Source organism: Caretta caretta, chromosome 9, assembly GCF_965140235.1.
Source record: "Caretta caretta isolate rCarCar2 chromosome 9, rCarCar1.hap1, whole genome shotgun sequence".
Lineage (NCBI taxonomy): Eukaryota > Metazoa > Chordata > Testudines > Cheloniidae > Caretta > Caretta caretta.
Genome location: NC_134214.1, coordinates 96980824 through 96999103, shown reverse-complemented (window position 1 = coordinate 96999103; position 18280 = coordinate 96980824). Strand labels below are relative to the sequence as shown.

The window sequence follows — 18280 nt, the reverse complement described above, 5'->3', positions numbered from 1 at the left end:
TTACCATAAAAGATGCTATTTCACAGACTCAGGGGGAAAAAAGAAAAAGAAAAAACAGTTTGGATATAAATCTGCTTTATAATCATCTTCATGTTCAATGTTCGAAAATGAAATAGCCAAACCAACATTAGATCATTCTGAACTTTGAAGTAAATAGCAACAGGATTTGCTAAGAAGTCTGTACATTTAAAGAAAATATCTCGGCAATGCATCAAGAGGAATTGCAATAAAATAGGTCTACTTCCACTGAATCCCAATGAATCTGCATTGTGGTAATTGTCACACAGTTATTTTCATCAGACTGTGAAGCCTTTCTAGCAGTCTGCTCCAAAACCTTAGCTGATTCACAGATAAACACAATATGAAAATATGAATTGCCATTTTCAACCCAAAAAGTTCCCACATCTGGGCAAGACTTCCTGGTCTTAAAAGGAAAGAAATCAGGGTAGATATTCCGTTATACATATTTTGGATAGGATTTGAAGCAAAGCCTTATAATGATTTGCATAAGTATATTACTTCCTATTAGCAACCTTTAATAAGTGTACTGAGGGATGCATAATTTATATACACCCTCTCATTTAATATGAAACTAAACCAAAGGTCACTCTATTTTCTTGCATTAACAATGTTCAAAAAGCTCTTAGCAAATGTAGGCTCCCTTTTTCAACTAGCCACCCTATTATTTGGCTACATGAAAAATGCAAGCAAGTTCAGTAGCTACAGGCAGCTAGATTTTGGAAAAGCAAATTACTTGCAACATTGTTGACGGGCTTCTGCTCTTCCTGTGTACAAAATGCACTGGATCAGAAGACTAATTCTTCATACCTGATCTTTTTCACCTCTGTTACATACAGAATTGTGGGTGTAATGATTTATATAAGATATTCCTAGAAAGGCGCAAGGGGATGAAAGGTTATAAAGGTCTAGAAACTGCTGGCTGATGTAAATAGCCTGTTCTCATATCATTAGCAAATAATAGCACAAGGCACAAAAATTCTAGAGACCTGAAGGAGGGAAAACAGATTACTGAACATGTAGACAGATGAACACATGATTGAAGGAGAGGTAGGGCTCTGTGTGTGTGTGTGTGTGTGTGTGTGTGTGTGTGTGTGAGAGAGAGAGAGATGAATACATGACTGATCCATGGGTACACATGAGTGTGCATGTGAGAAAGAAGAGAAATCAATGGTGTGTGTCAGACAAATTAGTGATAAGAAAGTGTGTGAGTGAGAAACCAGCTCTGTGTGTCTGTGTCCCCATGTCTATTGGCAATTACAATACCTGAGAGTTAATTTCACCAGTCCCCCTCCCCAGGCATGATGCACATTACGGCTTGTGTTAAACAGAACAAAACCAAGCAGGTAACCCTTGCCAACCTGGTCGCCTTCTCCGTCTTTTCTTGGAGCTGAAGAGTTTGACCCTGGAGAACACATTCAGCTTGTTCTTCTCGCAGCTGCCCTTGCTCTTGCTGGGGCTGTTGACACACTTGCAAGCGTTGGATTTCTCCCGCTCCCTGGCTTGTCTCTTCTGGCGGATCAGGGAGCTGGCGATTGCTGCAGCCATGGCCGCCACCGCTCCGACGCCACCTGGGGGTCAGACACCGGGGCTCTGGGCGCTGGCTGCAGCCGCCAGCATGCTGCTCTTCCAGCCCCCAAAATCTGGGGCACTGGATCCCACCGCTAATACGGATGCCGCGGCACGAGCTTTGGAGCAGAGGAGGCACAGGTGGGGATGCTTCCACCAGACCAAACCAGGATGCAACAGTTGAGCTCCAGTGGTTTGGTCAGCAGAGGAGAGCCGCTTTGTTCCTGGGCTTTTATCCCTCGCAACTTCTGGCAGGGCAAAGTTTGCAGGCAGGGCTCAGCGTTCCTCGGGAGATCAAGCAGGTCACTGACAAGACATCCCTCGGTGCTTCTCCAGACGCGCTGTTCTCAGGCAGACCCGGGACCTCCACTTGGCACAAGATCCATGCACCTTTGCCCAGCTTGATTTTTCCAGTCAACTTTTCTCCCGCCTTCTTCTCCCCAGTCAAATCCCAGCAAGCACCTGTTAGGCTCTGGCAGAGTCGGTCTGTGGCAGGGTTTTCTGGATTCTTTTTCCTCCCTTCCCGGAGAAGGAATGTGAAGCGAGCAGGGAGGAAGGCACTCCACTGCCTGGAGCCCTGGCTGGCTGGTTCTGAATTCCTTGGAAAGCCCCCTCCCTAAGATTTTACCAGTGGAGCTTCAAATGCAGCCTCTCCTCCAGCGATGCTTTTGTATTTTGCATTGCAACACTTGTAACCATTCAGCAACCAGCAAAGGGGCTCCCCGATGCCTGGTTGCCAGCAGCACCAGCCTTCAGGCAGCAAACGCACTCCCTTCCTCTCTCGCGCACACACACACCAGGAGCTGTGCACTGGATATAGAAACCCGACGATGCAGCGCTCCCCTTACCACCTCCCCTCCCCCTTCCTCAGTGAAGGCAGCAACCCAGGAGACCTGCCCCATGGAGCAGTTAGGCAGGAGGCTGGATCCTCTGAAGCATCTCAGGTCCCGAAGGGCTGCATAGAGAGCACCTGCTCTAGGACTAGAGCCGCCTCCCGGGGCGAGTCAGACACCCAAACAAACGTGACTGGGATGAGTAATTCTCCAGCAGCTCGGCCAGGGTGACCAGACATATCCATCACCAGGACGCCTGGCGTGGGCACCAGGGCAAAGAAAGGGGGCGGGATTGGTCTCTCAGGGGGCATGTGGGGCAGGATTTGGGGGAGGGTAGGGAGTCCAGTGGGGTAGGTTTTAAAAGCTGGGGGGGGAGAGAGGAAAGGGGGCCAACGCGGCTCCAGCCAAACCCTCCCCCCTTCTCAACCTTTCCCAATGGAAATCGGGATCCAGGAAAGCCCCATGTACCCCTGTGACTCTCTTGATTGTTTTCTCCCTGCCTTTCAACTCCCTCTCCTTTTGCATTATTTCACACCATACCTGCTTCGAGCTCTACCTTATTCCTGGCCATTCCCGGAGACTGGGAAAACCCTTGTGGAGGAGGAGAGTTTTCCAGGCTTGTTCTTTCTCTCTCTCTCTCTCATTCTCCCCTCTCTCACCCCACGTCCTGGTCCTTGCTCCTAGGCCAGCTCAAGCCCTGATCCTTGCTCCTAGGCCAGCTCATCCCTCCCCATCTCTTCCTTGATGGACAGAAAGGTCCCTGGTAGGCGTGGGGGAGGCTGGGTTGTTGGTTTGAGGATTAAGGGGGGAGGCTGCTAGATTGGGAGGGCTGGAGAAGGCAAGAGTGGGGTTGCCCGTTTGGAGGAAAGGTGGGGGAAGGAAGAAGTAGGGCCCCATGGAAGTGGGGAGAAAGGAAGGAGGTGCTGGGGAAGCAGAAGTTCAGGCAGGTTGTGAGGGAAGGAGAAGGGTTGCTGGTTTGTTGGGGCAGAAAGGAGGAGCTGCTGGTCCAGTGCAGGTGGAGGCTGTAGGAGTCTGTCTGTTGCAATCAGGCAGAGGATGAGCAGCAGAGCCTTGTCCCAGGAGCTCTGGTCCTATCGTAGTTAATGCTCTTCACTGTGGCCACAGCAGCCTCCGTTTATATCTGAGTCACAGCAGCAGGAAGGAAAGTCCTGTGGGCCAGTGAATGAGGCAGGTCGACCTGGGATCTTTGTGCAATTCTGCCACTGATTTTTGTGCAACCTTGGTCAAGTCACTTCCTCCCGTAGACCAAGAACCAATGGCTTGGAGCTGAAGGAAGTCAAATTCAAAGTGGAAATAAGGCACAGTTTGAGACATGGAGGCTGATTAAGCACTGGGACAACTTATGTGGGGTCATCGTGGATTTTCCACCACTGGGGAGTCTCTAAACTGAGACTGGTTGTTTGTCTTTGCAAAAGGTATGCTGCAGCTCAGCCAGAAGTTACAGGCTTGATGCAGAAAATACTGGATGGGATTCGATGGCCTGTGGTAGGCAGGAGGCCAGACCAGATGATCCCTTCTGGTCTCAAAATCTATGAATCTGTAACTGCCCTAAAGAGATAGGGGAACAGGGGCCAGGGGAGCAGATATTTCTTTTGCTGCTGCACGACTTGGCTTAGGATTTGCAAGGCAGCACCACCTCCAGCTCAGGTCAGCCCAGCAAAAGGCATGTGTGATGGGGTGACCTGGCCTTTGTGGCTTCCTACAGGAGGCCCTGGGGGCCTACTACACCCCACCCCAAGAGGCCGCCAAGTGACACAAAAGGAGCAGCGAAGGTGGCTCGTCCAGGGCCACCTAGAGAGGCCTCACAGAAGCACCCAGCCAGGGCCTAGCAGGTCAGATAAAAGGAGCTACGGAGCCTTACCCCGCCAGTCCCTGGCTGGGACCAGAGGAGTGTGGCAGGGTGGTCATCCCACCATGCCTTGAAGGGCTTAAAACAGCCCTAAGAGAGGGCTGTAGCTGGAGGAAAGCTGGGCTGATTGGGGGAAGTAGCCACAAGTGGGGCCACGCCGCAATCAGGCCACAGCTGGCCCTATAAGAAGGCTGTTAGCCAGGAGCTGAGACAGACACTCTCTCTAGCTACCTGGAGATAGGAGGACCTGGCTGCCTGGGAAGCTGAGGAGGGTACCTAGGGCAGAGCAGTGCTGGGGAAGGGCAGAGGGAGCTGGGGAGCTCCAGCTAGCAGAGCCCCAGGCTGCAGGCCGAGGTAAAGGCCTACAAAAGGGTACTAAGGCTGCAGAGGAGCAGCCCAGACCTAGACAGAGGCAGCTGGTCCGACCCCCCTTGCCGATGATGAGTGGTACAGACTGCAGTCTGCCCCAGGGAGCGGGGTCTAGATGATGACTGACAGTAGCCACTGAGGCAAGGGAGGGATAGGGGGTTGGGGGTTCCCCTGGGAGGGGAGACCCAGACTGGGGGGGTACTGTCAGGGGGCAGAACCCTAATCTAGAAGGGCACCGTGGTCCGGGAGGGGCATGGGGCCAGCGGCAGGCGAGATACTGACCAGTAGAGGGCGCTCCTGGCTGAAAAGAGCTAATTCCCTGGACAACCAGCAGGAGGCTCCACAGCGGTGAGTCGTCACCCCGTCACAAGGGGCAAGGAAAGGGGCTCCCTTTGGCCACAGGAGCTCAAGGGATAACCAGAGTTTGTTTCTGGCTGTGTTTTGCTTTGCTGGGTTTGCAGGGAGAGAGAGGACCTGAGAACCTTAACCCTGAAATAAGGGTGAAGCAAAAAAGGGCCAGGCAGGCAGAGGCCCAGGGAAGAAGCAGCAACAAATTGAAATTGAGCAGTATGTGGCTGCTTTTTATAGGATCCTTGGGCTGGAGCCTGGAGTAGTGGGAGGCCCCAGCGTCCTCTCCTGGCCACAGGTAAAGGAGCATAAGCCCCAAAAAGACCTTATTTGTGAGCCTGAACAAAAGGGCTGAATTTAAAGGGTCCTGACCTGGGCCTGAAGACCCTAGCAAGGGGAAAAAGATTGATTATTTGTTGGACTCTTTACTACCCTGAAAGGGTTCATTTGAACTTTGTGACTTAGTTGGAGGACCAAGCCACTGAAGACCTGCCAAAGTCAGCTGGCAACCTGCAGGGGTGCCAGGGGTTAGAAAAGGTCTGCAGTACCACACCCAGCCACTAGGAGATACTCAAGAGGTGAGTGCCCCCTTTACACCAAGAGCCCCAGTGTCTAGGGCTGAACTAAAACCAGGGACTGACCCAGTTTTAATAAACCCAACAGGAAGCCCAGGACATGCCCTGGAAAGGCGGAGGCTCCCAGAAAACTTGGACTTATGGTCATCCTAAGCCAGAGCATCAGACCAAGAGCTTCCAAAGGCAAAACACTTCTCCAATGTCAAACTCCTTTGCTTCCTTGGGCCCATAACCCTTGCCCCCTGCTCCATACATAACACATCTGTAGTCCAAGCAGGAGCTCTGAGCTCGGAGCTTTTGTTTCTCTTGGAAGGCAAGGGGCTCTCTCGCGCCTTGCCTTCCCTCTTATTTCAGACTCATTGAGCTCATGCAATACCTGGCCCTTTCTCAATGTGCTGACATGGAAGCCGGATTACCTTCTCTTCATGCCCTGACAGGGGAGCTAGATGTTATTTGCTACAGCACCAACCTGGAATAAAAAGAATAATGCCACACCATTTCTTAAATTCTAACTGCTACAATAAAATGCAATTCACAGTAACTTTGCAACTGTCACATTTGTTTCCTTGAGTAGAAATAGCTTGGGACACAGTGGAGAACAATTTCTGTTGCAGCAAAACATAGCATTAGCAAGGTCTTGCTAACAGAAATGCCAATCCCTTTGTAACATTTTCAGATACTCAGTTTAGTATTAATAATGTGTCTGAACGGAAGCAAAAGCTATGCCACACAGCCTGAGACCCTGTTTAATTGCAAAAGTATATCTTATCTATAGCCATGCATTCCCTTCCATCTATCAGTCAGTCCCCATATGTACCCAGCTAGCTAGCGAGATGGCTTTTATCAGACACTTATCCCTGTGATATTTATATGTTCGTGCTAAATGAGTACCTTCTGTAGATGCTTAAGCTACAAAATAACTGGAGCCATCTAAAAAGCATTTAAAACACTGACAAATTCTTAACTGGAGAAATACTAACTTACAAAAATAAACTTGCCATTCATAAGTTGCACCTTCACACCCATCTACCAGCTAACTCCAGATACTTGAGATCAGATCTAGTAAAGCCAGCTAGTTAGGTATTATTAGTAAGGGAGTGTACTTGCAACCAAATAATTTATTGTGAATTTTCCTTTGTTTACCCTTTGCAAAATATCCAGAAGTGGAACATCATTTTCTCAAATGTGTTCATAATTCTGCAACATTTTTTCATTAATTGTGTTTACTCTACAGCGTGGTATTCACTACTTGATATTTAGAATGAAAGATGTGGTGCTTAGGTGTGATTGGTCATGAAGTCACATGATAGTATTTCATGCTGCTGAATGGATGAGCAGAACTCTTATAATCCAGTTACTATTGAAAATGCTTGTGCAAAGCAAATTTTACTCTTGCTTTCCATGAGCATTCTCGCAAACAAGTTTAAAATCTGCATTCATCCTAAAAAAAACTCAGTTGCACAAATGTTCCAGGACTGATAATATAAATGAGGAGCAAAACCAGAATACGCTAATTCAGATTTAAATTTCAACAGTCATCAACCGTTTTTTCATGATCCGTCTCCGTCACTGAAGCCTTCTACAAATATGCCTTCTTCGTGCCCACAATGGGGCCCTGAGTTAGGATGAATTTCTCTGCCACTGAGCGAAATCTTTTTTGAGCAGATTGCTTCAAGTTCTTACTGACTATGATGAATTTGTATCATATATTTATATTTACTTGTTCAGCCAGAATGATGAATACATTCTTTCCATTTTCCTACGAAAAGCATGCTAAAAAAAAGTAATAAAATACGCTAGTTCTTTTGACTACCTGAAGCTGTTTTCCTGATATATTCCAAGTAACTTCTAAATGGAGAAGGCAGCTAGAACCTCTTGAGGCAGATGCCTTAGTCTTGTACATATAAATGTGACAACTACTCGTTAAAAATCAAAGGGCGAAATGCTGGCCTCACTGAAGTCAATGCCTAAGCCAATCACTGAGAACTATAGATCAGAATGAGAGCTATGTGGGGCGCAGATTATTCCATGTCTGCCCACAGTGGGTTTCTTACACCTTCCTCTGGAGCATCTTGGGCTGGCCTCTGTGAGAGACTACTGGTCTAGATGGAGCTTGGGCCTGATCCAACATGGCAATCTCTGTGTAATGACAAAAAATCCCATTGATTTCAATAGGCCAAAGATTTCGCCCAAGATTTTTTCTTCTCCCTGCAAGTACCTATTAGATTTCTGCTAATGAGCATTTCCAGCCTTTGGATTCAGATAATCAAAATGTGCTCAATCAAAATGTGTTTAGAGATTCCAAGGCATTGGTCAAGAGCAGGGCTGGTGCATATGGTGCCCAACTACCCTCCAAACCATGGTTGGCTGCCTAGAGGAAAAGCAAAGGCTTTTGCTCTGAACCAATATGCACAAGCTGGCTTTCCCCTACATGAAAAGGTCTCAACTATCATGGCCCCAAACCAGGGGCATGCATGGGAGCTCTGTTCCCAATTCCAGGGGAAAAGTGCAAAACTTACATTTTATGCTCCATCTCCTTGATGCATTTGTGCTGCAGCGGGTCCCACAGTGCCATGGTTTTCCCCCGAGTTTGAATTCATACCGAGTGCCTGTGGGCAGTGCTCTCATGAACCATACTGTAAATTCTGACAATCTACAGTCTTTGTAGCTTACCGGATTGCCAGCTGTAGTCTTGGGGGTGCTAGTGAATAGAATGACTTCCTTTCCCGCCCCCACTGACCACGTATTCTGTTCTGGCACAGGAATGTCTACAGATGTGATCTAGTGTAAAACAGTGTATCAGTGAAATACTGCTGTCAGAGGAAGGAGTGCTGGTTGGAGAGATGGCACTTCCAGGCTGCCTATTAAAGTGAATTTTTGATAGGTACATGTGCCTAACATGCTACTTTCAGAGAGAGCAGAAGTTCTCAGTGCTCTGTGTGGACATTAAAGATTCTACTGGCATTTATTCCCAACAGCAGGAGCTTGCCCAATGCCCCAGATTCCCCAACCTTGTAGGGCTGCAGCATGCAGCCCAACGTGCACACAAAGCTATTTTCTTTTGCCCCACACACGTGCATTTTAGTGTTGCTTTACGGTAAAGCACTTGGGAGGATAAACCGTACCTGTCTTTCAGAGTACAAGCTCTTTGGGACAGGGCTTTTTCCATTACCAAGCACATTCGATGCTCAGCAAAGGGTAATGAAAGGTGCTCCACTGATCTCAACTGGCTGCACACTGCGAGAGAACTGACATTTTTGGAAGAGGAGGGCATTTTAGGGGGGCAAAAGACAACATTTTGCCTCTGTTAAGCACCCATTGTCAATCATTCCATCTTCCAAAAATATCAGCCATTCAACACCTTTATGTGTAGCCACTCATCCAATGCATCTGCTAAAGGAAAGGTCACAAGGCAGATACTAACGATCAAGTGAATACTCCAAGAACTCCATCCATAAACCCTCCAGACTCCACCTGTCTCCACACACCTAAATTAAGTTGGCAGCTTGTGACCGGTACTTCTGTAAAGGGGCTGCTCAGTGCATAAGAAATACACTGTACTTACCCTACTACTGGCTGGGAACATGCTGCTTTACTAAACTAGATAGCAAACAAAACCGGGGGGGGAACTCCCACTAACTAAGCAGGAAGTAACGGAGGGGTGGAGCATGGTTCCAACCCATCATACTTTGAGTAACCCAGTTAAACTTTTGATGACCACTTTACTACAGTTACAAAGCCTGGCACAATGTAGCCATTCTCTGCCCACATGAGCATCAATGAAAGTCTACAGCGTCACCTCTCAGCAGGATGACATTCAGACGCACAGATGCAAATGATGGAGTATTATCCATGAAACATTTACATCTCTGCATGGAGCCAAACTAGAAGAGCAGTCTATGAACCACTGTCAATTTTTCCAGATGGGGAAACCTTATTCTATGACAAAACCCCATACCCAATTCCTCCCAGGCACGAGGCCTGGATAGCAACACATTGGCCACTTGGATGCTTTGCTCCTTTTTGGTACTTGACATCGCTGCAAATAAACTCACTGGGCTGGCTCTGAGAAGGGGTCTCTCTTCTATAGTCATTCTTCTCCCACTTATACCCATGGAACTCCTGTGACTTCCCACAAGCACACTCCCCACTTTGTTCAGAAGATGCTTGCTCATTTGGCCCTGTTGCTGTGATTCCTGGTTCCTGTTATTGAAGTAAGATCTGGTATGTACCATTTTTCTAGTGTTGCTGACAAGGATTCAGACTTAATGGACAGCTTCGCACTGTGGTTCTGAGACCTTCTGCCTATTCAGAGAGAAGCACACTCACGGCATTGTAGACCAGACTACCTTTTCTGAACCAGTTGTTTAATTTCACACATAACTGTGGTACAAAATCTATTTGCGTTAGGCAGGATGGGAATCCAGGTATACTAAGTACAGGGAGGAACTAAAGAAACTAACCAGCATTAGCCAACCAATGGAAGGGACTTGGATTCCAGAATACCAAGAGACTTCCCGTCCTGCTGGTATGCAATGCCCTTCCGGAAATTGAGAGGCTTTGCCAACAGATTGCACCGTGAGACATATTACACCCAAAGGGCCAGATCCTTAACTTGTGTAGATCAGCTTAGCTTCATGACCTCCATGGAACTACACCAATTAACACCAGCTGAGAATCTGGCCTCAACATTTGATAAGAGAAGGGAGGCGGTGTTCATGTAGGATTACACTGTAAGAGAGAACGCTGGGAATTCACTGTATAACATTAGGGCAAGTCACTTAGGACCAGATTATGCCCGTTGCTCAAATGGGAGCATAAAGGAAGGAGAGAACACTTACAGCATTGTCTCCACTTGCGCCACTCTGCAGGGGGAGCTGGCCGTGTTAGCCCTGCAAAGGGGAGACATAGGGTCTTTGCTACCTAGTTCTGCTAGAGCCGAGCAGCTGGAGAGGGAAGTGGATGCTCCCCATTGCCTAGTGGTTGCATTCCCCCATGGTCTTTGGGAGCACTAGGAAATATTATGCCCACTTCAGGTACAATGCCTCATGTAGTGCTCAGCAAGGAGCTATGGTTGTGTGCCTCAATCCAGCTCTTAGCCGGTCTGGGCCTTGTTTACTCATCGTATTGAATGATTACAAACATATTATAATGAATATAATAATACTCACTTACCAGTCAAGGGTGCTGTGAAGCATTCTGCATTAATAATTAATAATGGTGAATCACTTGGTGATCCTTAGGTGAAAAGTAGGATAAAAGTATAAAAAGGGAAAGATTGTTAATGAACCTAGACACATTCTTTCTCCTGGACGGTTCACAAGAATTAACCAAAATAGGAGCAAAATAACATTAGGGGTTAGAACCAAAGCTTCTACTTGCAGCAAGTTGAAACATGTTCTGAGCATGAAATCAAGAACAATTTCATGCACATGTTCTTCTTCACCAGCAAGTAAGGAGCAATACATCTGTTACTGTTCTTACTGAAATTTCCATTAGCATGCTAGATGCATTTCCAGGGAAGCAGACCCCATCAGAAAGCCTAGGAACAGGTTGTTGCTACATAAAGACACAGAGATTTAGATCACTTTGGTAACACTTCACCCACCAAGCACCATTTTTCAGACAATGAGCATCACTTGAACTGGAATTGAGGCATGCAATACCATAAGGTGACTAGGTAGCTCTAGGGTCCCTAACATGTGTTTGCAACTAGATCCCCTAAATTAAGTCAAATTATTATATAAACATGATATTAAGATTTTAATTAAAAACACAGCACAAATGTATGGCCTAGTCCCTTCCTTACAATTTACCCATCATATCACCTTCAAGCACTGATCTAAAACACTCACTAACATGGAGCCATCAGCACGTGCTCATGACTTAACTGACAAACCTTGAGATCCAATCACCGCAATTCTCATCCAACTCCCTCTCTCCTTTCCGTCTGTTACTCTCACTTGTCATCCTCTCTGGGCGGGAACCTTGGGTTGCTGGCCCCGTAAAGTACTTCACCTACTTCTGTGCAATGAGAAACTTTAGAATCATCATCATGTCGACGTCCTTATTTAGGTTGGATTCCAGCTGAAGCCAATTATATTTATTTTAGGGTTTTATAAAATCTTAGCCAATCATTCTAACGTCATTTGGAGTTTTGCCTGAGGAAGGAAGGGCAGCTGGATGAGAGCCAGAGACTGGGGGCCGAATCCTACTTGTTTTATTCTTGCAAGCAAAATCATGGTTCACCAAGGATTGAACTTAGGACCTCCAGTGCTAAAAGCATGAACCTCTATTACAAGAGCTGAAGGAGCAACTCTGCCTACCTGCAGCAGACTCGTTTTCTCTGTGGTCCAGCCAACAGATGAGGATGTGCTACACAGACCAAACAGGGGGTTACACAAGGGGCCCAGATGTACGGCTCGTGTAACTCCACTGAAGCCCACCTTAGTCCATGTCCCAGCACATAGAATCATAGAATATCAGGGTTGGAAGGGACCCCAGAAGGTCATCTAGTCCAACCCCCTGCTCGAAGCAGGACCAATTCCCAGTTAAATCATCCCAGCCAGGGCTTTGTCAAGCCTGACCTTAAAAACCTCTAAGGAAGGAGATTCTACCACCTCCCTAGGTAACGCATTCCAGTGTTTCACCACCCTCTTAGTGAAAAAGTTTTTCCTAATATCCAATCTAAACCTCCCCCACTGCAGCTTGAGACCATTACTCCTCGTTCTGTCATCTGCTACCATTGAGAACAGTCTAGAGCCATCCTCTTTGGAACCCCCTTTCAGGTAGTTGAAAGCAGCTATCAAATCCCCCCTCATTCTTCTCTTCTGCAGGCTAAACAATCCCAGCTCCCTCAGCCTCTCCTCATAACTCATGTGTTCCAGACCCCTAATCATTTTTGTTGCCCTTCGCTGGACTCTCTCCAATTTATCCACATCCTTCTTGAAGTGTGGGGCCCAAAACTGGACACAGTACTCCAGATGAGGCCTCACCAATGTCGAATAGAGGGGAACGATCACGTCCCTCGATCTGCTCGCTATGCCCCTACTTATACATCCCAAAATGCCATTGGCCTTCTTGGCAACAAGGGCACACTGCTGACTCATATCCAGCTTCTCATCCACTGTCACCCCTAGGTCCTTTTCCGCAGAACTGCTGCCTAGCCATTCGGTCCCTAGTCTGTAGCTGTGCATTGGGTTCTTCCGTCCTAAGTGCAGGACCCTGCACTTATCCTTATTGAACCTCATCAGATTTCTTTTGGCCCAATCCTCCAATTTGTCTAGGTCCTTCTGTATCCTATCCCTCCCCTCCAGCGTATCTACCACTCCTCCCAGTTTAGTATCATCCGCAAATTTGCTGAGAGTGCAATCCACACCATCCTCCAGATCATTTATGAAGATATTGAACAAAACCGGCCCCAGGACCGACCCTTGGGGCACTCCACTTGATACCGGCTGCCAACTAGACATGGAGCCATTGATCACTACCCGTTGAGCCCGACAATCTAGCCAGCTTTCTACCCACCTTGTAGTGCATTCATCCAGCCCATACTTCCTTAACTTGCTGACAAGAATACTGTGGGAGACCGTGTCAAAAGCTTTGCTAAAGTCAAGAAACAATACATCCACTGCTTTCCCTTCATCCACAGAACCAGTAATCTCATCATAGAAGGCGATTAGATTAGTCAGGCATGACCTTCCCTTGGTGAATCCATGCTGGCTGTTCCTGATCACTTTCCTCTCATGCAAGTGCTTCAGGATTGATTCTTTGAGGACCTGCTCCATGATTTTTCCAGGGACTGAAGTGAGGCTGACTGGCCTGTAGTTCCCAGGATCCTCCTTCTTCCCTTTTTTAAAGATTGGCACTACATTAGCCTTTTTCCAGTCATCCGGGACTTCCCCGGTTCGCCACGAGTTTTCAAAGATAATGGCCAATGGCTCTGCAATCACAGCCGCCAGACATGACGCAGCATGCTGGGAAGCCTGATTTTGACATCACTTATTCATGTTGAACCTGTATCGCTGCCTTTGTTTAGTCAACACAAGTTTAGTTTGTTTAGTTTGGTTAAACGTGAACTCAAAACGAATTGTAAAGTTAAAGCAAGTCAACAATGGCAAAGAGGTTACCAGGGAAATATTTATCAAATCATTTCCTCCTGATGAGGCTGGTGGCTTGAAAGGGTCCATCAAATGCAGAAATTGCTGAGATGACCCACAGAGACAAGAGCCCGTTATGCAAAACACTCTCTAATTCATGACAAAATTCAACTGAAAAATCCGGTTGCTTTAGTTACATCCGTGTTGCATGTACAGCATGCAGATTTTCACTTGCAATTGTCTTTAGGCTGAAACATAGTTTCATGGAAAATGCTCTCTGATCAGAACAGTGTTGGGGTGATGTGAAAAACCTGAAAACTTTTGGGCTTGGAGTTTTCACTTTTTTGACGAAAAACTGAAAAGTTTTGAAGAAAATTTTCATCTAATATTTTTTGGGGGGTGGGAGGGGGAGGGAAACCATTTCCAGACCAGCTTTAGTTACACATTCTGAATGGGCACATCCATCAATCTCCCTAAGAGCTGATCCCTCCAGGCCACAAATGAGATGCACTGGTGAAGCAATGAAGCTCCCGTCTCTTTCCTCTGTTTTGTTCCCCTCTGTTCTGTGGGTTCAGGTCTTAAGCTGTATCAATCCAAAACCTTGCAGGAACATTCAGTTCTCTCTCTCACCATGACGTGGAAAGATCTGTGCAATAAAGTGACTGCTTCACCTGCATTCTGCCTTCAAAATTCATCTCAGCTTGGGCTATTTCTAACCATCCAAACCTCGGAGCAGTTCAAACAGCTGGCATTTATTAAAAAAGCAAACCACAACCAAAAAAATGTTCCAAATGTAGGAAATAATCCTTCTTTCCCCCCACAATTACAATGGACTGAGGGTCAGGAGGGTCAATACTGAATCATGGACTAGTAACAGGCTGAAAGTTCAATACCCCATGGACAAGCTGGACTAGAAATGGCATCTTTCACCATTGGAGAAAATTTGGAAATCCTTCCTTTCAAATGGTTTTCTTTCTAGACCCCATAGATTGTCAGATACAATCTGGATGGCCAAAAATCTATTTTTGAGGATTCTAAACTTTATTAGCTCTATTTTCTCTCTCTCTAAAGTCTATGCCAATTGACCCAGGGTGATATGGCTCCTGGCTTTTTCACGTTGCAGGACACAAAAAATAATATCAAGCCAATTAAATAAAATCCTCTTCAAAAAGCTTTGTAAAATAATTCTTGCTGTAAAATAAGTGGCATAAACAAAATAATGGGAATGAGCAACAGGGAATGGATCACTTGATGATTACCTGCCAGGGGCACCTGGCATTGGTCACTGTCGGCAGACAGAATACTGGTCTAAACGGACCTTTGGTCTGACCCAGTATGGCCGTTCTTACGTTCTAAAATACGTGATTACATGTGTAGTATAAAATTATTTACAGCACTCACTCGGTATGACCTGAATAACTCACTGATGTGATAACTTTACCATTGACAACCATCCCAAAGTTATGCTGATAACCACCACATACATTTAATATCTTTGCTCTCTTTACATATTATAGGGCTAAATAGGTGTACATGTGTGCATATGCAATCATGCACAGTATAAACTTTAAAGGTTACAGATAGAAGTATCTTCCTGTCTTCAATAGAGTCCTTATTGACATGAATCATTGACAGCTCACTCTACTACTTGCAAAAATACGAGGAAGAGCAAATTAAGTTGAAATGTTCTGTCACTGTTTACAGCAAAAATGTCGTGTTTCTGAAAGATCTAGACACTGATCCAAAATAGATTCATAGGCTTGTTTATCAAATCAAATGCACAATTGTGTTAGTACCACTTGTTGCGGTTATGCATACGTACATTTAGCTTGGATTAAAAGGCTGCAATGAAAGGAGCTTTTTTCCATGAATGGAAACAGCTTAACTGACCGTGTGAGTTCCCGCAAAGAAATAGCAAAGAAAATGGAGTGCACTCATGTTCTGAATTATTTAAAAGTACTTCTGCTTGACCATCTTTTATAAACTAAGACTATGAAGAAGGACCTAACCCCATCCAAGCTGCAGAGCTGGAGTCACATAGTTTATGAATACAAATGGCAAGATCCCAGGAAACAGTGCACCCACTGGCCCATGCAGATGATGTCCCAACTCCAATATTCACAAGTTGCCGAAAGATCAGGTTGAGAATCTAAGTACTTGTCCAATCACAAGTTCTACAATCTAAGGCCCTGATAGATCCTGCAATTGATTCTGCCCTGGTCGAATAGTGCACTCGCATGGAGCCCTGCTGAAGTCAAAGGGCCCAAGGGTCTGCACACACAGTTCACCTTGCAGGATCAAGGCCTAAACTATTATTTATTATTTGCATTATCATACTGAATATCATATTATTAGCACAGTCCTGGAGCAGGACCCCACTGTACAAAGGCAGAAAAAAGAGACAGTCTCGGCCCCAAACAATTTACAATCTGAGTAGAAGACAACAGATAACAAATGGATATAGACAGATGAGGGAGCACAAGGAAACAATGAGATAATATTGGTCAGCACAATAGGTAGTGGTCTCAGCACATCAGCAGCCTTACTGTTGTCAATCTGACTAAAATATATGATTTTTCAGAGGGGCTTAGCACTGGCAGCTCCCGTTGGCGGTAACTGAAACTGCCCAACACCTCTGAAAATAATTCAGACTTGATAATTATGGAACATTTTAAACATAAGCTAGAGCTATTTTTCTTCCCCTCTCTACATTTAGACTTGCGGATACAATCCAGACATACAATCAGCCGCACCGAGACTATGACCGAGGAATACGAATGGAATGAAATCCGGAGCTAAAGCTGTAATTCCATGGAGAACTTTCCGTCTCATTCAGTCCTTTCTTTTCTCTCTCCCTCTTTCACAGCTGTGTCATATGTAACATGTCTTGCTCAGGTTTTCAACCTTAATTCTGAATTTCTTGACTATTACTGGTTTAAATCTGAATCTTAATAAAGGGTTCTGATCCAAAAATCTTTCCACTGACTTCAGGGGGCTTTGAATGAAACCCACAGGTTTTCATCACTGAATCATCCTACACAACAGTTAGATGGAAACAGTTCTGAAATAAACAAAGAAGAAAAGCGTCCATCATATTCAGTAAAAGGCCAGATGCATCAAGTTACTGATAAAACCAGAAACAAGAGGGACACCTAGAGTTAGTTCTTGTCACTACCACAACAAGGTCGTTGCAATTTCCTGTTCCATTTTAACTTCTGTTACTGGTGATATTTAATTACAAAATATGTATATAGTACCTAAAGCTGTAATCAACAGCAAAGGTGTGTGATATTGAAAGCACAGAGTTCAAATAGGAAGAAAGAGTTGCTGGGTTTTTATATTTAACCCAAATCCATTTTAGATTTGCTTAATCCAGACAGGTTTCAGAGTAGCAGCCGTGTTAGTCCGATGAAGTGAGCTGTAGCTCATGAAAGCTTATGCTCAAATAAATTGGTTAGTCTCTAAGGTGCCACAAGTACTCCTCTTCTTTTTTGTTAATCCAGACACTATCCCTGTTAAAGTCTTAAGTTCAAATCAGTAGATCTATACAATACTTCCTCCAAGGAGATAATACATACCTGATCTGAATTAAAATTGCTACATGTAAGTAGAAATGCTTATCAACTCGGGTTAAAATCATTTTGTTATCTAATGAAATTAATCGTCAGCATCATTTCTATGGGAGGATTTAGTAGGGCTTTATCCTCTGTCTATGGTGCTGACTAGTTTATCTACAGATTCAGGCATGAGATTATATGGTATCTAAGGTCCAGCTCCAAAGCCTGTTGAAATCAACAGCCTTTACATGGACTTCAGTGGGCTTTGAATCAGGCCCTGTGGTCCAAATCCTGCTAACCTTAATCAAACATAAAGCTTAGCGGGACTGCTGTGCGAGTAACAAAAGAAGGATTTGGTTTGTAGCTTTGAACTGGCATTAATTTACAATTTTCTGGCTTTATAGCTACCCACTGACATTTATTTCATGCCTCATATGGCCAGACAACTTTTTAAAGAAAAACAGAGATTTGGAAATCACTTATTTGTTTAGAAAGCATGTATTTTAATAACTATTTTTTTAAAATTAGAGGAAATGTATCCATTAGTAGTTTAATACTGGAATTAGAAGGGTGAGAGATAACATTTGGTAATACTTTAAAAAAAATTGATCAGTCATTTCAGATCAGTTGGTTTTCTCTCCATATTTATATTTACCGTGTTAATTTCATTGAGCAATAACATGGATGTCACATGCCATTTACCAAAAGGTATTCTATTTCAAATAAAGAATTATAGACACCCAAGAAAACAGTACAGTTCAAATATATATATATATAGCTTGAGGTTCTAGTTATGGCTTGATTCTAGAGGCTTTTTTCAGGACTTCTTGGGTTTGTTTTTCTCTGGCAGCTAAAGGGCGCTGGTTCAGTCAATAATTTGATCATTTCATATCGCGAAGGGGGAGAAAACATTTTCACTATTAAGGAGATATTAGTTATATCTAGTGAAGTCATTTGCAACAGAATAACTGTGTTAAAATGCATTGTTGCCTACATTTTCATATTTAATTTAAAAAAAATGCTTTAAGGATATCAACACAGT

General features: G+C 45.0%; 1 protein-coding gene across 8 annotated transcripts in view; it reads right to left on the bottom strand.

Moving 5' to 3' along the window:
* The window catches only part of FGF13 (fibroblast growth factor 13), a 347500-nt gene that overhangs the window by 82490 nt on the left and 246730 nt on the right, over positions 1–18280 (bottom strand). Inside the window, exon 1 of one of the 8 annotated variants that reach the window (XM_048863501.2) lies at positions 2961–3006. The exons of 6 other annotated variants lie outside the window; for them this stretch is intronic. In XM_048863501.2, coding sequence (XP_048719458.1) covers positions 2961–2991 — 31 coding nt within the window. In that variant the 5' untranslated portion in view covers positions 2992–3006. Of the gene's footprint in view, positions 1–1379; positions 2518–2960; positions 3007–18280 lie in introns of those variants that run through there. One more of the 8 variants, XM_048863497.2, reaches the window with a different exon arrangement.